The 13,361-nt window shown below is 44.1% G+C and overlaps 5 protein-coding genes across 5 annotated transcripts; 2 read left to right on the top strand and 3 right to left on the bottom strand.

Moving 5' to 3' along the window:
- Nucleotides 1-774: 774 nt before the first annotated feature.
- On the bottom strand, nt 775-1,452 carry AOL_s00004g64 (uncharacterized protein; the record flags this gene model as incomplete). Its single annotated transcript, XM_011118714.1, has 1 exon — nt 775-1,452. The coding sequence occupies one exon, from the start codon at nt 1,450-1,452 to the stop codon at nt 775-777; it is 678 nt and encodes a 225-aa protein (XP_011117016.1).
- A 1,628-nt stretch (nt 1,453-3,080) lies between these two features.
- Nucleotides 3,081-3,823, top strand: AOL_s00004g63 (uncharacterized protein; the record flags this gene model as incomplete). Its single annotated transcript, XM_011118713.1, has 2 exons — nt 3,081-3,106; nt 3,199-3,823. The coding sequence occupies 2 exons, from the start codon at nt 3,081-3,083 to the stop codon at nt 3,821-3,823; spliced, it is 651 nt and encodes a 216-aa protein (XP_011117015.1).
- An 840-nt stretch (nt 3,824-4,663) lies between these two features.
- On the top strand, nt 4,664-5,771 carry AOL_s00004g62 (uncharacterized protein; the record flags this gene model as incomplete). Its single annotated transcript, XM_011118712.1, has 2 exons — nt 4,664-4,798; nt 4,902-5,771. The coding sequence occupies 2 exons, from the start codon at nt 4,664-4,666 to the stop codon at nt 5,769-5,771; spliced, it is 1,005 nt and encodes a 334-aa protein (XP_011117014.1).
- Nucleotides 5,772-7,062: 1,291 nt separating this feature from the next.
- AOL_s00004g61 (uncharacterized protein) lies at nt 7,063-7,386 on the bottom strand (the record flags this gene model as incomplete). Its single annotated transcript, XM_011118711.1, has 1 exon — nt 7,063-7,386. One exon carries the CDS (start codon nt 7,384-7,386, stop codon nt 7,063-7,065), a length of 324 nt encoding a protein of 107 aa, XP_011117013.1.
- Nucleotides 7,387-9,253: 1,867 nt separating this feature from the next.
- On the bottom strand, nt 9,254-10,979 carry AOL_s00004g60 (uncharacterized protein; the record flags this gene model as incomplete). The annotated part of the gene is made up of 6 exons (XM_011118710.1): nt 9,254-9,457; nt 9,523-9,633; nt 9,696-10,351; nt 10,445-10,606; nt 10,829-10,882; nt 10,949-10,979. The coding sequence occupies 6 exons, from the start codon at nt 10,977-10,979 to the stop codon at nt 9,254-9,256; spliced, it is 1,218 nt and encodes a 405-aa protein (XP_011117012.1).
- Between the last annotated feature and the right edge of the window lie 2,382 nt (nt 10,980-13,361).

Below are 13,361 nucleotides of genomic sequence, written 5' to 3'. Positions count from 1 at the left end.
TGTGTATATATAAAACCCTCTACGAACGATATCGTCCGGAGAAACGTTACGTCGTTGGTTGGTTGGATGTAAGGGAAAAAAAGGGTGGCAAGTTAAGCAGCACCTACGACGAGGAGGTTGTTTTGAAGTGGATGCAATGTCAGGCCTGCTCCACCTTATAACGACCTAAGCTTCTTTGAGGCCAAGCTCAAATGGCGACATCAACAACACATCTTGGGTATGTCTCGGCGACGCAGTAGATTCTGACACCATCGCGGTCTGGCGGGTTATTGATAACGGTCCGAGAGGTTATTTGATGGAGGGTGAGTCGTATTTGCATGTGGAGATATGTGTGTGAGTGTGCGAGAGAAAAAAGGTATGGGAGTTTTTAGGTACGGCACAAAGTGGCTGGGCCATTTCGCTTTCACACATTATGCATGTTATCTGAGACTAATATTCAAAGGGGAAATACACTGCATTGGAACGCGAAGGAGGTTAAGGCTGGTGCAAGGGTAGCCCGGGAATAGTACGCATGATATCTCTATTCTATCGTGAAACTATGTATCCCCGGACTGTATTATTTTTATATAATACTTAGTTGGGGAAAACCGACAATTCGAACGATGAGCTTCAATGCAATGAGGTCTATGCATGGCCGGTATGGAAGTATATATACTTCTTACAAGTACATTACGTTGGTAGTCGCTTCAAAAGAAAGAATTATAAACTAACTAAGAACGGAGAGGGACATCATTGGCTGACCAATCCCTGGCCTTATGCAGGAACTTGCGAAATTTACCCCGCAAATGCCGCCATGATTGCTTGTTCGGTAACAGTACCGACAGCTGATTCCACAACAATCTCCCCAAGCCCGCTGCCCGTTAATCCAACCTGCTGGATGATGGCCAAAGCGGATGTGAGAACGGCTGTTTCGAAAGCCGGGCCATATCTCTGACAGTCTTCACCGTTGATCGTGAACACCCCTTGCTTTGTCAATTCGACCCTTTCGTTCACAAATATGGCAATCGCCCTATTCGTGTCCATATCGAGTAGTTTTAATGCCCGTCTTGAAATACTATGCTTCCCGTGGGGGTCTAAATCTAGGTCTTTGGTATACACCCAAATCATATTCTTGCTGGGACCCACACCATTCGGTAGGGTCCATGTCCATTTAAAGTCTTTCTTTTCCGATTTATTTTCGACAAGGTGTTCTTCTGGGCCTTGACCCACTCGGAAACGGAACTCCCTTTTTGTGTCATTGGTGCTAATATTGGCGACCACTGGCCCTTTCTTATCTCTGCCTGCCCGAATCCTGACGAAACGATCCCGTGATCTTTTGTCGGTATCTATGAAATAAATTGGATTGTCGTGCATATCTGTTAATCGTTTATTGAGGTGCAAGCTGTAGGTATAGTTGAGTATAAATTGTTTCGGTTTGATGGCATTTCGCCCAGATCGACTGAAGAGACCCATCGTGGCGGAAAATAAAATTGAACAAAAGTGTAAGATGGCAATACTCTAATAAAGCTTCTTCTTGTTTTTTTCGTGTAGACTTTTTGGTGGATCCACTCTTTCCGTTTTGTTTCCCCAATAACTTCAAATCCAGGCATTCTCCCTTAATTTATATTTTCATAGACAGTAAGTAGTTAGACATTTTTTATCTAGCATTAAAATAAACTACTACTAGAAAAGCTTGTTTTCTACTAAAAGCTTCAAATTAAAATAGCATATTTTTGCCACGGGGCTGTTCGAAGAGGCAGTCAAACTGCCGACGTTAGTGACGACTGAGATCGACAGTGCATTCAAAGGTAGCCATGAGATGTTCGCTAACGCATGCTTTAATCGTGGACCCTGATTCGTGGCAATACTATATTGATAGCCTCGGAAATAAATTCAGTTCCTATACGAGTATCCAAAATCTAGGCTAGGTAGCAAGGTAGCCCCGAGCTAACATGGCTTTGCGAGGCGTTTTCGTGCGGAAAATGGGAGGCTTTTGGATGGCAATTGCGCAAACGATTATTTTTCAGCCGGGTGCTACATGTTGAAACGCACCGACTCCTTGCTTCTGCAGGTTGTGTTTGCAGTGGTGTCATTTCGGAATTTCGATTCGGTTTTGAAGAGTATCGTGATAGTAAGAGTATTACTCCTCGGTCGATTTTCTGGAATTCCAAGATTTCGATTTGAAGTATACAAGTCGACCCGAAGAATGTAAAGAATCATGGGAATATCGAGATACAAGAGAATGTATTTGGTTTTGGTGAGGTACCCCGACAGTTTAAATCCTCCCCCCTTTTGAGGCCCCATCTCAGTCTCCTCTTTAATTCTTTGGATTCTGATTCGCGCAGTCGCTCATTTCCTGATCACATCATCGACAGGTCGATCTGTGCAACAATGGCGTCATTTGGTAGCATCCCTAAAACAATTATCCAACAAAATCAACACCTCGATAATTGAATGCCCGTTTGACGATGTGTTGGTCGGCTCAAGCATAGGTCACAGCGGTATGCGAGTGCCCGTAACACAATCACTCTAGCTCAACGGGCTCGCGCTTGACGACCACTGATTTTGCTTGTTAGACGGGTCAAAGACAACCAAACCTACAAAGAAGAGTGCCTTCGCTTAAAAAAATCTATTGATGATGGTTTCAAGCTCAATCACACACTGCCACATCACACGCACCGGCGTTCCACAAACGCAATCTCGTGGTGGCACAACGAATATCTCTAACAAAATTCGTTGTCTTGTAACACAAACTCGGCACACCACAGTCTCAGACGTCTCGCAACAATGGGATATTGCCTTTTTGTTTTTGGCAAACTCGCGTACTTGTTATCTCGTAAATCAGAATTACTGCTGCTGCGAAGCAGTAGCCGTACTTAGGGTCGTAACTATCTAGGTAGACGCATGGTCTAATTTTTTTGAGCATTTAAATCTGGTCTTGATCATGAACAAAGATTTATCAATACGATACGTCGTATTAACACCCTAAACTTCCTAGACATACCGGGGGTCAAAATCCTGCCATACTGGATTCAAGAAGAGAGGGAACCAGGACGCCTTAATCGAAAATTCAAGCATCGCCAAGTTGGCCGTTCCTAAAAATGACATCTACATATACTTATGAAAGGTACGAGAGACCAGGGCATATCGATACTACTAGGTGACAAAGTATTCCATAAAGTCAGTATCGCGCTAACAAGGGTCGATAACCCGTTCTAGCTCTCAATATTTCAAATACTCAACCCCGGATGTTGAATTAATCGTCGGACAGGGAGAAGATAAGGTTACTGTCCAAGTTCACGAATCTGTCATTGGCCCTCCTTCAGAATTCTTCAGAGCTGCCCTCAATGTCGGGCTCAAGGAGACAAATGAAAGGAAAATCCACCTTCTTACAATTACATGGGTCGGCATGGAAGAAGTTCTGAACTGGCTATACCGGAGAGAGGTCTGGAGACCGAAACGTCATAAGAGGTTTTCTGCAGAGGCCACGGCAAAATTTGTCGCTATCCTGGATGCAGTCGACTTCCTTCAAATCCCGCAGCTAAAGGATGAATACCAGAAGATGTTGGAAGAATTCATTGCTACAATAGATATAAACTCCCCTTTATTGGAAAGCCAGGAAGAAGGCGGGTGCCTCGCGATCGTACTCCATGAGTTATACAAGATTGGAAGGGAAATTGATGGCAATCGATTTTACTTGTTCATGAAAAATCTCAAAAAGCATGGGTCACGATTCCCTGATAGCATGAACGGATTCCAGGGTTTCCGGGAGGTCACAAATGAGTTGAAGGAGCCCAATACGAGATTTTTGCATGATCTTTGCAAAGCTTATAGTTACTTGTGAGGAGGGTAAACCCTAGCCTCGAATTCAGGGAAACCCGTGGGTTGCTCGTTTCAATCCAAGACCCAATAACTAGTAAATGTAAGCTAGAGGTATGTGAGATTAAGGGTGCCAGATAGACTGCACTAGCCTAGGGGCAATAGAGAACCCGCTTTTTGAATCTCAGTGTCTTGATATCGAATTAAATTTACCTCCAAGACGGGAACGGGACTACTCCAAGACTAAATAATCATCTTAGTGGCTTTGACACATGAGCGTACCAAATTGCAATCAGTATTAATATTGCTGTCAAATCTGTTACGAGGAAATAATCCTTCTAGTAACAAGTATATTCAACTATTCACCCATTCTGCGTGATTAGTGATAGGTTCTATGTATAGCAATGAAAACAGTGGGTATCTAGGAGAATCTTCCGCGAGATATGGCAAGGTGGGGTTGAGTGGGGACAAGATACCTGTTTACGGTTTTCTCAGGATCCTAGGAGTTTGTGGCCTTTAGGAGATGCTCTGCTCCTATGCTATCCCGCCTAGGTAGGTACTTAATCACAAGGCAGGCAGATGCTCAAACTCAGAGCAGCGTCATAATGCCATCTTCAATGTCTTTTTAAACGGTAGATGTGGTATAATCGCTAGCTAAGTTAGATAGATACCAAAGACAGGTGTTTTCTCGTAATGTCTGCGATCATGTCTGTGATCTAGAACCAGATTTTGTAACCATCTGCCCCTGCAACTCACCAATCGAATCCCTCCATCAACCCTAGTCTTCTGTTGCGACACACCAACCTTATCCTCACAACCAAAACACCTACTGAATAACATCAAATATCCTAGAAGCATTGCCAAAATGGAAGGCTTCCTAGAGTCTGGAAAATACTCTGACTTCACGGTCATATGTGGTCCGAAGGAGTGGAAGGTCCATCGAGCCATCATCTGTCCTCAGTCCGAGTACTTTTCGACAGTCTGCGACAGTAGCTTCAAGGTTAGAATATCCTATCTTGCCCCATATTTGAGTACGAGAAGGGTATCCTAGATGGAATTTCCGGGAGCTAGCTAACTAACGATCGAAACTTCTGGATTATTAGGAAGCAAAAAATGCCGAAATTGACTTGTCAAATGAGCTTCCTCTCGATATCGAGACAATGCTCAAATTCTTGTACACTGGAGACTACACAGTTGTCCAGACGGAAGAAGATCTACCAATTAACAATCTGGACGGCGATGCTATATCAGCACTATCCTCATTAAAAATGGCCGGCGGGGGAGATGCCGGTTGGGTGGATCCGGAAGACCAGCTATTCCCAAGTAGCTCGGAACTCTCCACGACGCAACTCAACGCGGTTACGTCCGAAGATATCCATCGGCAGCATCGCCATATTGTCATGTACGCCCTTGGAGACCAGTACATGATCGAGAAGCTCAAGGCTTATGCAGCCAAGAAGTTTCAAGATAACATGCCAGATAAATGGGTACCCGCTCATTGGCAACTGTTAGATGACATCGAAGCGAGGACTTTGCCAACAGACCAGGCCCTCAGAGCTCCCATAATGGATTTGTGGCTCAAGGACGGACTCCAGCTTTTTGGAAGCGAAGAGTTTCGCGAGAATATTTCTCGATTTCCGGCAATGGAACTTGAATTCCTCCGTCAACACGCTACGAATATCTCCGCTGAAGTTTCGGCCCTTCAAGGTATGTTGAGAATCCGCGTGATAGACCTCGAGGATCGAGAAACCACTTTAAGAGAGCTCAATACTCGAAGAGATACCGTCAAGGGCTCCCTAAGAGATATGGCTTCATCTCTCAATAAGTCGACAAAATGCCGTCACTGCGGCGAACGGTTTGGTGGCCTTTTGGAGGAACAGTCAGCAGCAAACAACCACCATGTGTGGTATCTAATGAGATGCAGGGTCTGCCGGACAAAGCATCCACCAGGAGGCGTTGGGTTTGGGTTTTAAAGATGGATATGGTAACATCGATATTAGTGTTATAGCAAAGCTCCCTTTTATCTCCATATTTGTGGAAATGCCTAACTTTGGTATCGGCAAGCCGCTACGCCCGCGACTTTCGCCTTAGATATGCCGATCTTTCCAATAATCCATATCTTAATATAAAGCTTCTGTACTTAGCACAAAAACGATCAATCAAATTTATTAACATTAACTGGATTACTATGCGGACCAAAGGCGTGCTAATCATTTCAATATTTTGATGTAATGGCTAGGCACATAATTTCAGACCAAGAGTGTATTTTGTAGTATAATCTAGTTATAATACATTCTTAGATGCCACGAGGTTGTTCTAGAAGAAATGTTATGCGGATACATAAAAGGCTGCTCCTTATGGAGCTTCTGGCTATGGAATGGGCCATGACGACAATTATTGATAGAGAGTATAATTAAATTAATAATTTCTCGATTACTATTCAGCGGGCCGGAAGGAGTTGAGATTGCGGAGCTGGCGCAAGATTATGATGTTTGAATTCTCGAACCCTCCCAATCTTGAACTATAAGTTTATGGGAAAGGGTGTACCCTAGCAAGAATAGAGTTGCGAGTTGTCGAAACTGTGATAGCGTGAATACAGGGTATACTGAAGATGTTTGCCCGGGGATCGGCTCGAAATGGAGCTGGAAAGAAGGATAGTAGTCCCATGTTGATTTTATTTAACATTGGGCCCGTTTCTCGTTTGTAAGGCATTCTGACGAGAAAGTTCTGCGAACTCTAACCGTGGATGTGCTCGTTGCAATGGGCGTCTCTCGCTAGCTTCCCGAAGTACTCTTTTCCTTCGCATTAGAAAGTCCCATATCGATGATGGCGTGTCGTCTTCAACTGTTTCGGACGGTAGTAGGCTTGACTTGCATGGCATGTTTTATTGTGATAGCCGATAACTTGGCAAATGGATATTAAATGGCGGTTTCACAAATTTTCCGAAGAAAAGAAGAGGAAAAAGGAGGGTCGAGAAATAAAGGAGATAAAAATATATAAAAAAATATGAATTATCGTAGTTCCCAAAGTGCCATTCGGTGGTGGTAAGATCTTCGTTCCCTGAGTTTAACCGCAGCCGATGTGAGTTGGCGCTGCCCACAAAAGTCGCGAGTTACTCTTCGGTTTCGCATCAACCAATCCCAAATCTCGCGCGGGGTCTCGTCTGTTGCAACTTCCGGGGGGGAAAGCGTTGCCTTGCAGGGCATCTGGTGACTGCCGCCCTTCAAAGCAAAGCCGGCCAATCCGGATATTATACTCGTAATTTCAGGGAACAGAAAGGGTTTCTGGCGTTTCTAGCTGTGAAAGCCGCCTTCGTTCGAGCTCTATCCTTGCTTCTTCTAATTCTTCTTGCTGGTCTTCCCACCGATTCATCCGCGTTTCGTAACCGATGCTTTCGAATACCCCAGCGCCCCACGGATTGAATGATTGCGGGCGCAATTCGGATTCGTCGCGGACCTCCTTTCGTTTTCGCAATAACCAGTCCCAGATTTCTCGTGGAGTGTCGTCTCTGGCTATTTCAACGGGTGGAATGGTTGCTTTGCAAGGCATCGCAGGCGATTTTGAAGGTTTAAGGAAGCGGGGTAGCATATTCTAGCAAGAAGGTTTCGCATGGGGACTCTCGAAAGGGGAAAACGCGTTGTTAGTTCGTCGGCGGCCTCGGACCTTTTGAAAGTGTCACAATGCAATGGAATGTCATCTGGAATAAGTATGTAGGCCAGTCCCATGGAGTCTGGGGTGGCTCGATGCTCTGTGCATGCAGTACTTACATATGTAACTACATAATTCAAGTATGTACTGTACATGTACATGTATGTAAGTATGCACGGGGGCTGCATAATCCTGTATGGTACAGGTACGTATATCTCTTTGGAAAATGATACATTTTTGAGTACAGTTGGCGGACAGATGGATCCTGCGGTCGATGACGAGTAGGACAGTCGAAAGTAAATGCATTGTATAACGTACAACTATGTATTATAATAGGAAAGCCCTTCGATGAAGCAAACATGTATACGTCTCCATCTCAACTCTGGAAGATTCTTCGTGAACTTTCGAACATAGCCATCCATGTCGTATAGAGTGAAATCTCTTCGCCTTTCGTCAACGGCGGTTCGAAGCCAGGCTTTGCACGAAAGCGCTGTGTTCGCATGAGGGAATCCCAAGGGTTCTGTGGTTGAAAAAACGGGAGGTGAAGAATTAGCTTTGCAGGGTATCTCTCGTATTCGCTTTTCAAGGCTGAGTGGGTGATGGAACTTGCCGGTCCCCTTATCGTGAACCAGGCTTCGTATATTAGATAGGGTAGTTATGGGGAAAGGGTAATGTCTCTAACAGTGATCCAATGTAGGATCAATCTATCTTTGATTCGGACGGATGGTGTCTCAATTGGCCGTACTGGATCCTTCCGCTTTCGTCGTCGTCTTATTCGTTGGAACAAAGTAAATGCGGCCCGCAGGGAATTGTTAGACCGATGATCTAACTACATCGACAATTATCAAAACTAGTGCGGGGCGGCAGGCGCCGGCCTCGAGCGTGAGCGCGAACCCCCTATATAATTTTCCAGCTGTCTTGATTTCGGATCGTCAGCTGGAGTGCCTTGTTTTCCCGCCGTTTTTGACCCTGATTCTGTCGATTAAAGGCGTCCCGGTCGGCATGATCATGTCCTCCAATTCCATCATGTTTTCTTGCCGCATTCGCCTGCCCCGAATATAGAACAGCAGATATTCAACCTTGCGCGTCAACTGAACTTTTGAAAGACCATTAGGGTAATTCGATATCCCGTCCATATCAAGGAAATTCAGGATAATTGAGGTATCGTCTTTGCAAGGCATTTTGGCGAGATTGTTGACAGTGAAGTTGTGAAGGTAGGTATGGCAGCGATCGATCGGGTGTTCAGGCAGGGTTTAATTAGTGTGAGTTTGCAAGATTAGGAAATGTTGGTTGAGCACATGCGGAACAACATCTAGCGATGAGAAAAAGGAACTTGTACTGCATATACAGACATTGATAAGCCAACCAAAATAACCCTAAAAGAGTCAATTTATCGTTTCTAGCTGTGTGAAACAGAATTATGGGCAGGTAAATACATTTCGGCCATGTGTTCATACTCGATCCGGTGACAATTATTGTATGATCATGTATTTCGTGTAATTTTGCAGTAAAGAATATATATGCGAAACACACAAGGAGATTCGTGGTAAAGGGAAGACTGACGCTATAGAATATTTGAAGCGCACTTGAGGCTTCATGCAAAATATAGAAGAATGCAGGAACAAGTATAAAAAAGCATTTGAATCTGATGCTGGTAATTTTATCGCTAGAACGCCAATCAGAGCAACAATCAATCCCCAAATCTAAGTCCTGCCGGACGCGGTCGTTTTATACATGTGTGCTTTATAAACGGATGTCAAGTTGTATCTGATGACGTTTCAATTGTAGTTTAAGCCGCTGAATAATCCTATACCATCCCGAGTCGACGCATTATCTGTTTGCTGAAGGCTAGGAGGATGATCGTTGCGACAGTTAGTGGTACCGCAAACGCCCAGTAAATCCAGAACTTATCTGAAAGTGACCAGCCCTCGTCACCACCCGCACCGTCGGCGCCACCAGCGCTCGTGCCGTTGTCTCCTCCATTGTTGAAGAAGCTCATACTGAAGATTGCCTGAAGTAAAGGTTATTCATTAGCAAAATACCTCTACCGATAGGTAGCTGGAAACTATAACATACCGAAACAAACGTGGCTGGCAAGAAAGCTGCTGTTAGTGCAGCAATGACCTTCATGGCGGCGGAGTCGATAGCGGCAACGTGACTGTGATATTGCGCGACGGTATTGAATGCCTGTAGCCCCTCGTTAGACGTTTCCGTCTTTGTAGGTCCTGACTGTTCGTTAAGAAACGTACTAATTGTATTTCGTTCTGATGACGAGCTTGCATGGACTCGGAGCGGCATTTGAATGCATGTATCATTCCATAGTAGAACATGAGGTTATCCCCAACCTGTCTCATGCAAACCTTTTCTTCTTCTGGTATATTTCCCAAACAATTCAAGCGTTCTTTGTGTCTTAGTATAATCTGCTCTAAAAGCTGAGTGGATACTTGAAGAGTTTCGGTGCTGTGAATAACGTGTCTAGCAGCTTCATGGAGATGGTCGTAGTCAACTTCTGGTTTGCGTGCTTTCGGTCGGGTCTGTAACGAGGCTCCGATGTTATTAGAAAGGCCTGAATTGATTCTCTCTATGGAACCTGCCTTTTCCACTGTTCTAACAACATCCCGTATTCTCCAAATAGACTTGTCATACAGATTAACAATACCTCGGATGGCAACTTGGTGAAATGCATATGGGTCGACGATGAAGTGGTCAGGAGATGCCGTCTCCAGAGATTTCCTCATGCCTTTAACAAGATCATCAGGACAGTCTAAGCACAGCATACATTTACGGCCAGACTTTTTCCAGGTAGTAAAGAATCCTAGTTTATCCCAACTATAATCATAATCTTGGGGGAAATCTTTCCCAGGCTTTTCGAATAGCTGCTTCACCAGGAATCGGAACCAGGTATCTAAGTGAAGCGAGAGTAAGATCTTAGCGCCTATTAAACTCCTTCGAGAAGCAAAAGTATGAATAATTATATAAGCTTACAGCCCAAACTTACCGTGTCGGTCTATATCCTCATCACGACCATCGCTACAACCATAATAACCGTTTGATTCCCAGTGAACCTTAGTCCATATATCATTAGGCATACTATAGAAACCCTCAAGCATATAGTGAAGGGATGTTGACTCCGGTTGGTTGCCCTTCAAGATTTTAGAATCTACAAATCTGATCTCATTAGGTAAGTTGTAGACTTAAACTTTGTAGATCGACAGCATTATATAATTACTGCATGGATGCATTGGCATACATGAAGGAAGGTGTGGTCGACACTGAGTAAATTCGGCCAAGTCTAGGTTAGCCACACATATTATCTTTCGGCTCCGAGCCCAAGAATGGATGAGATTTTGAGAATTGCTGCAACAAAAAGGGTTGTACGTACTTGAGCGAAGATAGCTTTCAAGGTCCTCATCTTTAGCTGCCCATCCATCCTTTCCTGTAAAATCCCCTTCTATCAGAAATATACTCAAGATATTATGTAGCAGATAGTTTTATTCCGTACGTTGTTCGTAGATTTTGGCCTTGATGGACATTTTGTTGCATAAAACGCGTTGTGACTTCAAATTCCTTCGGAGTTCCCCTATTCCTAGCTCAAACGTCGAGGCCACTTGAGCCCCAGCCCCCCAAGAGCTTTTGTCGACCAACCGCGGGGCCTAATCGCGGGCCGATGCGAACCTTTTTATAGGGTTATTGATAACTACCTTGACCTATAGCTGCAAGAACGGAAAGAAAGGAATGGAATGGATGCCGATTACGACGGTGACGAGGCTTATATTCAAACCGCGACATGCACAGGCTGACAACGTTGACCCGATTCAATTGCCATTAGAAATCCAGAAGCCTTGGGCTAACTGTGGCCATGGACATGGCGCTTCAGGCGACATGGGGCTCGACGAAAATAGCTTTGACCTATTCGTCACACAGAGCGGGTCCTTAGCCGTCCAATCATATGGAACTATTAAAATCGATATCGATATATCAGGACTGCGCGCGCGAGGCTGCCAGTATGTCCGGCGGGGTTCACTAATTCAATTTGTTACATCAATCCGACTCATCTACGAATGATCAGTTTAAAGAATCCTAGTTTTTCAAGCATATGGAAAGCTTCTACCCGGGCGCACACGCACGCCTGTTTAAATTCGAAGGATCTATCGATATCAACAGGATCAATACAACCTTACAAGAAGCCGTGAGTGTTATAGCAACACACGACATCCAACACCCCAACTCCAACTCTATATGATAGTGAAAGCCTCTTCAGAGATAGCGGGCCAGGTATCTTCAAAAATCTTGGAAATCTCTTCAGTCTTAACTACGATCAGCACGGTCTGCAGAGTGTATGTAAGACTATCAATGGCTTCAGCGTCCATCAAGTCTACGGTTTTGCCCTTAAATGGAAGATCCGGCTTCGCGACTCAATGATCCATATAATATTATTACCCCCGTATGAACGACGAAATGGAAGGCCCGCTTCTTTCTAGTTTCAGTATTCTTGGCACCCTTAAGGCCGAATGCTTTGGATTTGACGCTCCTCATGAGCCCAACACGGTTTTTCTTGCTTTTTATAGCCTTCCCAGATGCAGGCTTCTTAGAAGCTTTTGTCGCAGTTTTCACTGCACGAGGCTCTATATGCGGGTGTGTCTGAGTTCGGAATTCCGTATCTAATGGACCGAGATGTATATCATGAGATATCTATTCTCTGAAGGTAAAATATGTATATATAGGCATAAGGGAAATAGGCTTCGGAAAACGTGTCCGTGAAAAGGACGAAATATATAAATAATGATATCGATGTATTGATGTTACCCCGAAGGAGTGACTATAGGCTAGCTAGTAGTTCGGATGAAATGCTGAAGTCAGGAAATTTACAACTGGCTTACGTATTCATCAGTAAATTTATAAAAGCAAGTCTATATACTATAGCGGCGTGTGCAACGTGGAAAGACAAAATTATTTTTCTATCGATTATTCTCCATAGTTTAGCTCTTGATAGCTTGAAAAGAACATTTGAGATCAATAATCATGTTAAAATCAACCAACACTATCTACACCGTTGCAGCCAAGGTGGTCTGCATGATAATATTCACTCCAAAGCCGTAAAACTGAGTCCTATCACCGGTACACCGTATATCTAAACTGCCATATGTCCATAGCTAAGGCAGGAATAAAGTTTTTCACTGAGTTCGGATACTGCCTTAAAAAGGAGGCCTAGTGGAGGATGGATTGACTTTCAGATTACTGAATACGAGTGTTCGAATTCGAGGGTCTAGGAGCTCCTATTCGGAGTATTTCCATATGAAGAAATCACCTAAAATAGATCATACCATGCGCATGCGGCATGCATGCTAGGAGGTAGAGTTTCACAAAATTTCGGAAAAGATCTCGACAAAATACAGTTTTTCATGCCGATGACCATATCGATATCAGGATCCGGGTCTCAAAGCAAGCTTTTCCATGTTCGCTACAATCACAATTACAAGTATACCAGGGTTCCATTTAAATGAACCTCTGGAACATCGCCATGCAAGTTCTACAAAGTTCATCCAGGCTTCCGTTGGTTACTATTGAGGCAGGCTAGGGGATAAACACGCTGTCAATTGATATTGAAGATTGTACCGACGTCATGCATGATATATATCTAGATACCTCGATATCATTTTTAAACGCTATAAGCCGGCCTATATGCATCACCAATTGACAATTAAAGGCTGCAACAAAGATATTTAGCGCTATATCTGACACGCGACGAAGTCCATGCAAGGGAGCAAGAACTTCGCGTAGCCTCATACATGGCCCTACAATGACACTTATGCTTGGATCGTACCAAAATTTAGTTTCACTATGGTCAGAATTGCACTGAAGACGGATTTGCAGACCACGGCAATGGTTTCCTTGACTAACTATACACAGTATTC

The sequence above is a fragment of the Orbilia oligospora genome (genome assembly GCF_000225545.1).
Source record: "Orbilia oligospora ATCC 24927 unplaced genomic scaffold scaffold00004, whole genome shotgun sequence".
NCBI lineage: Eukaryota > Fungi > Ascomycota > Orbiliomycetes > Orbiliales > Orbiliaceae > Orbilia > Orbilia oligospora.
The sequence above is the reverse complement of the archived record's forward strand: the minus strand, read 5'-3'. Positions and strand labels throughout refer to the sequence as shown.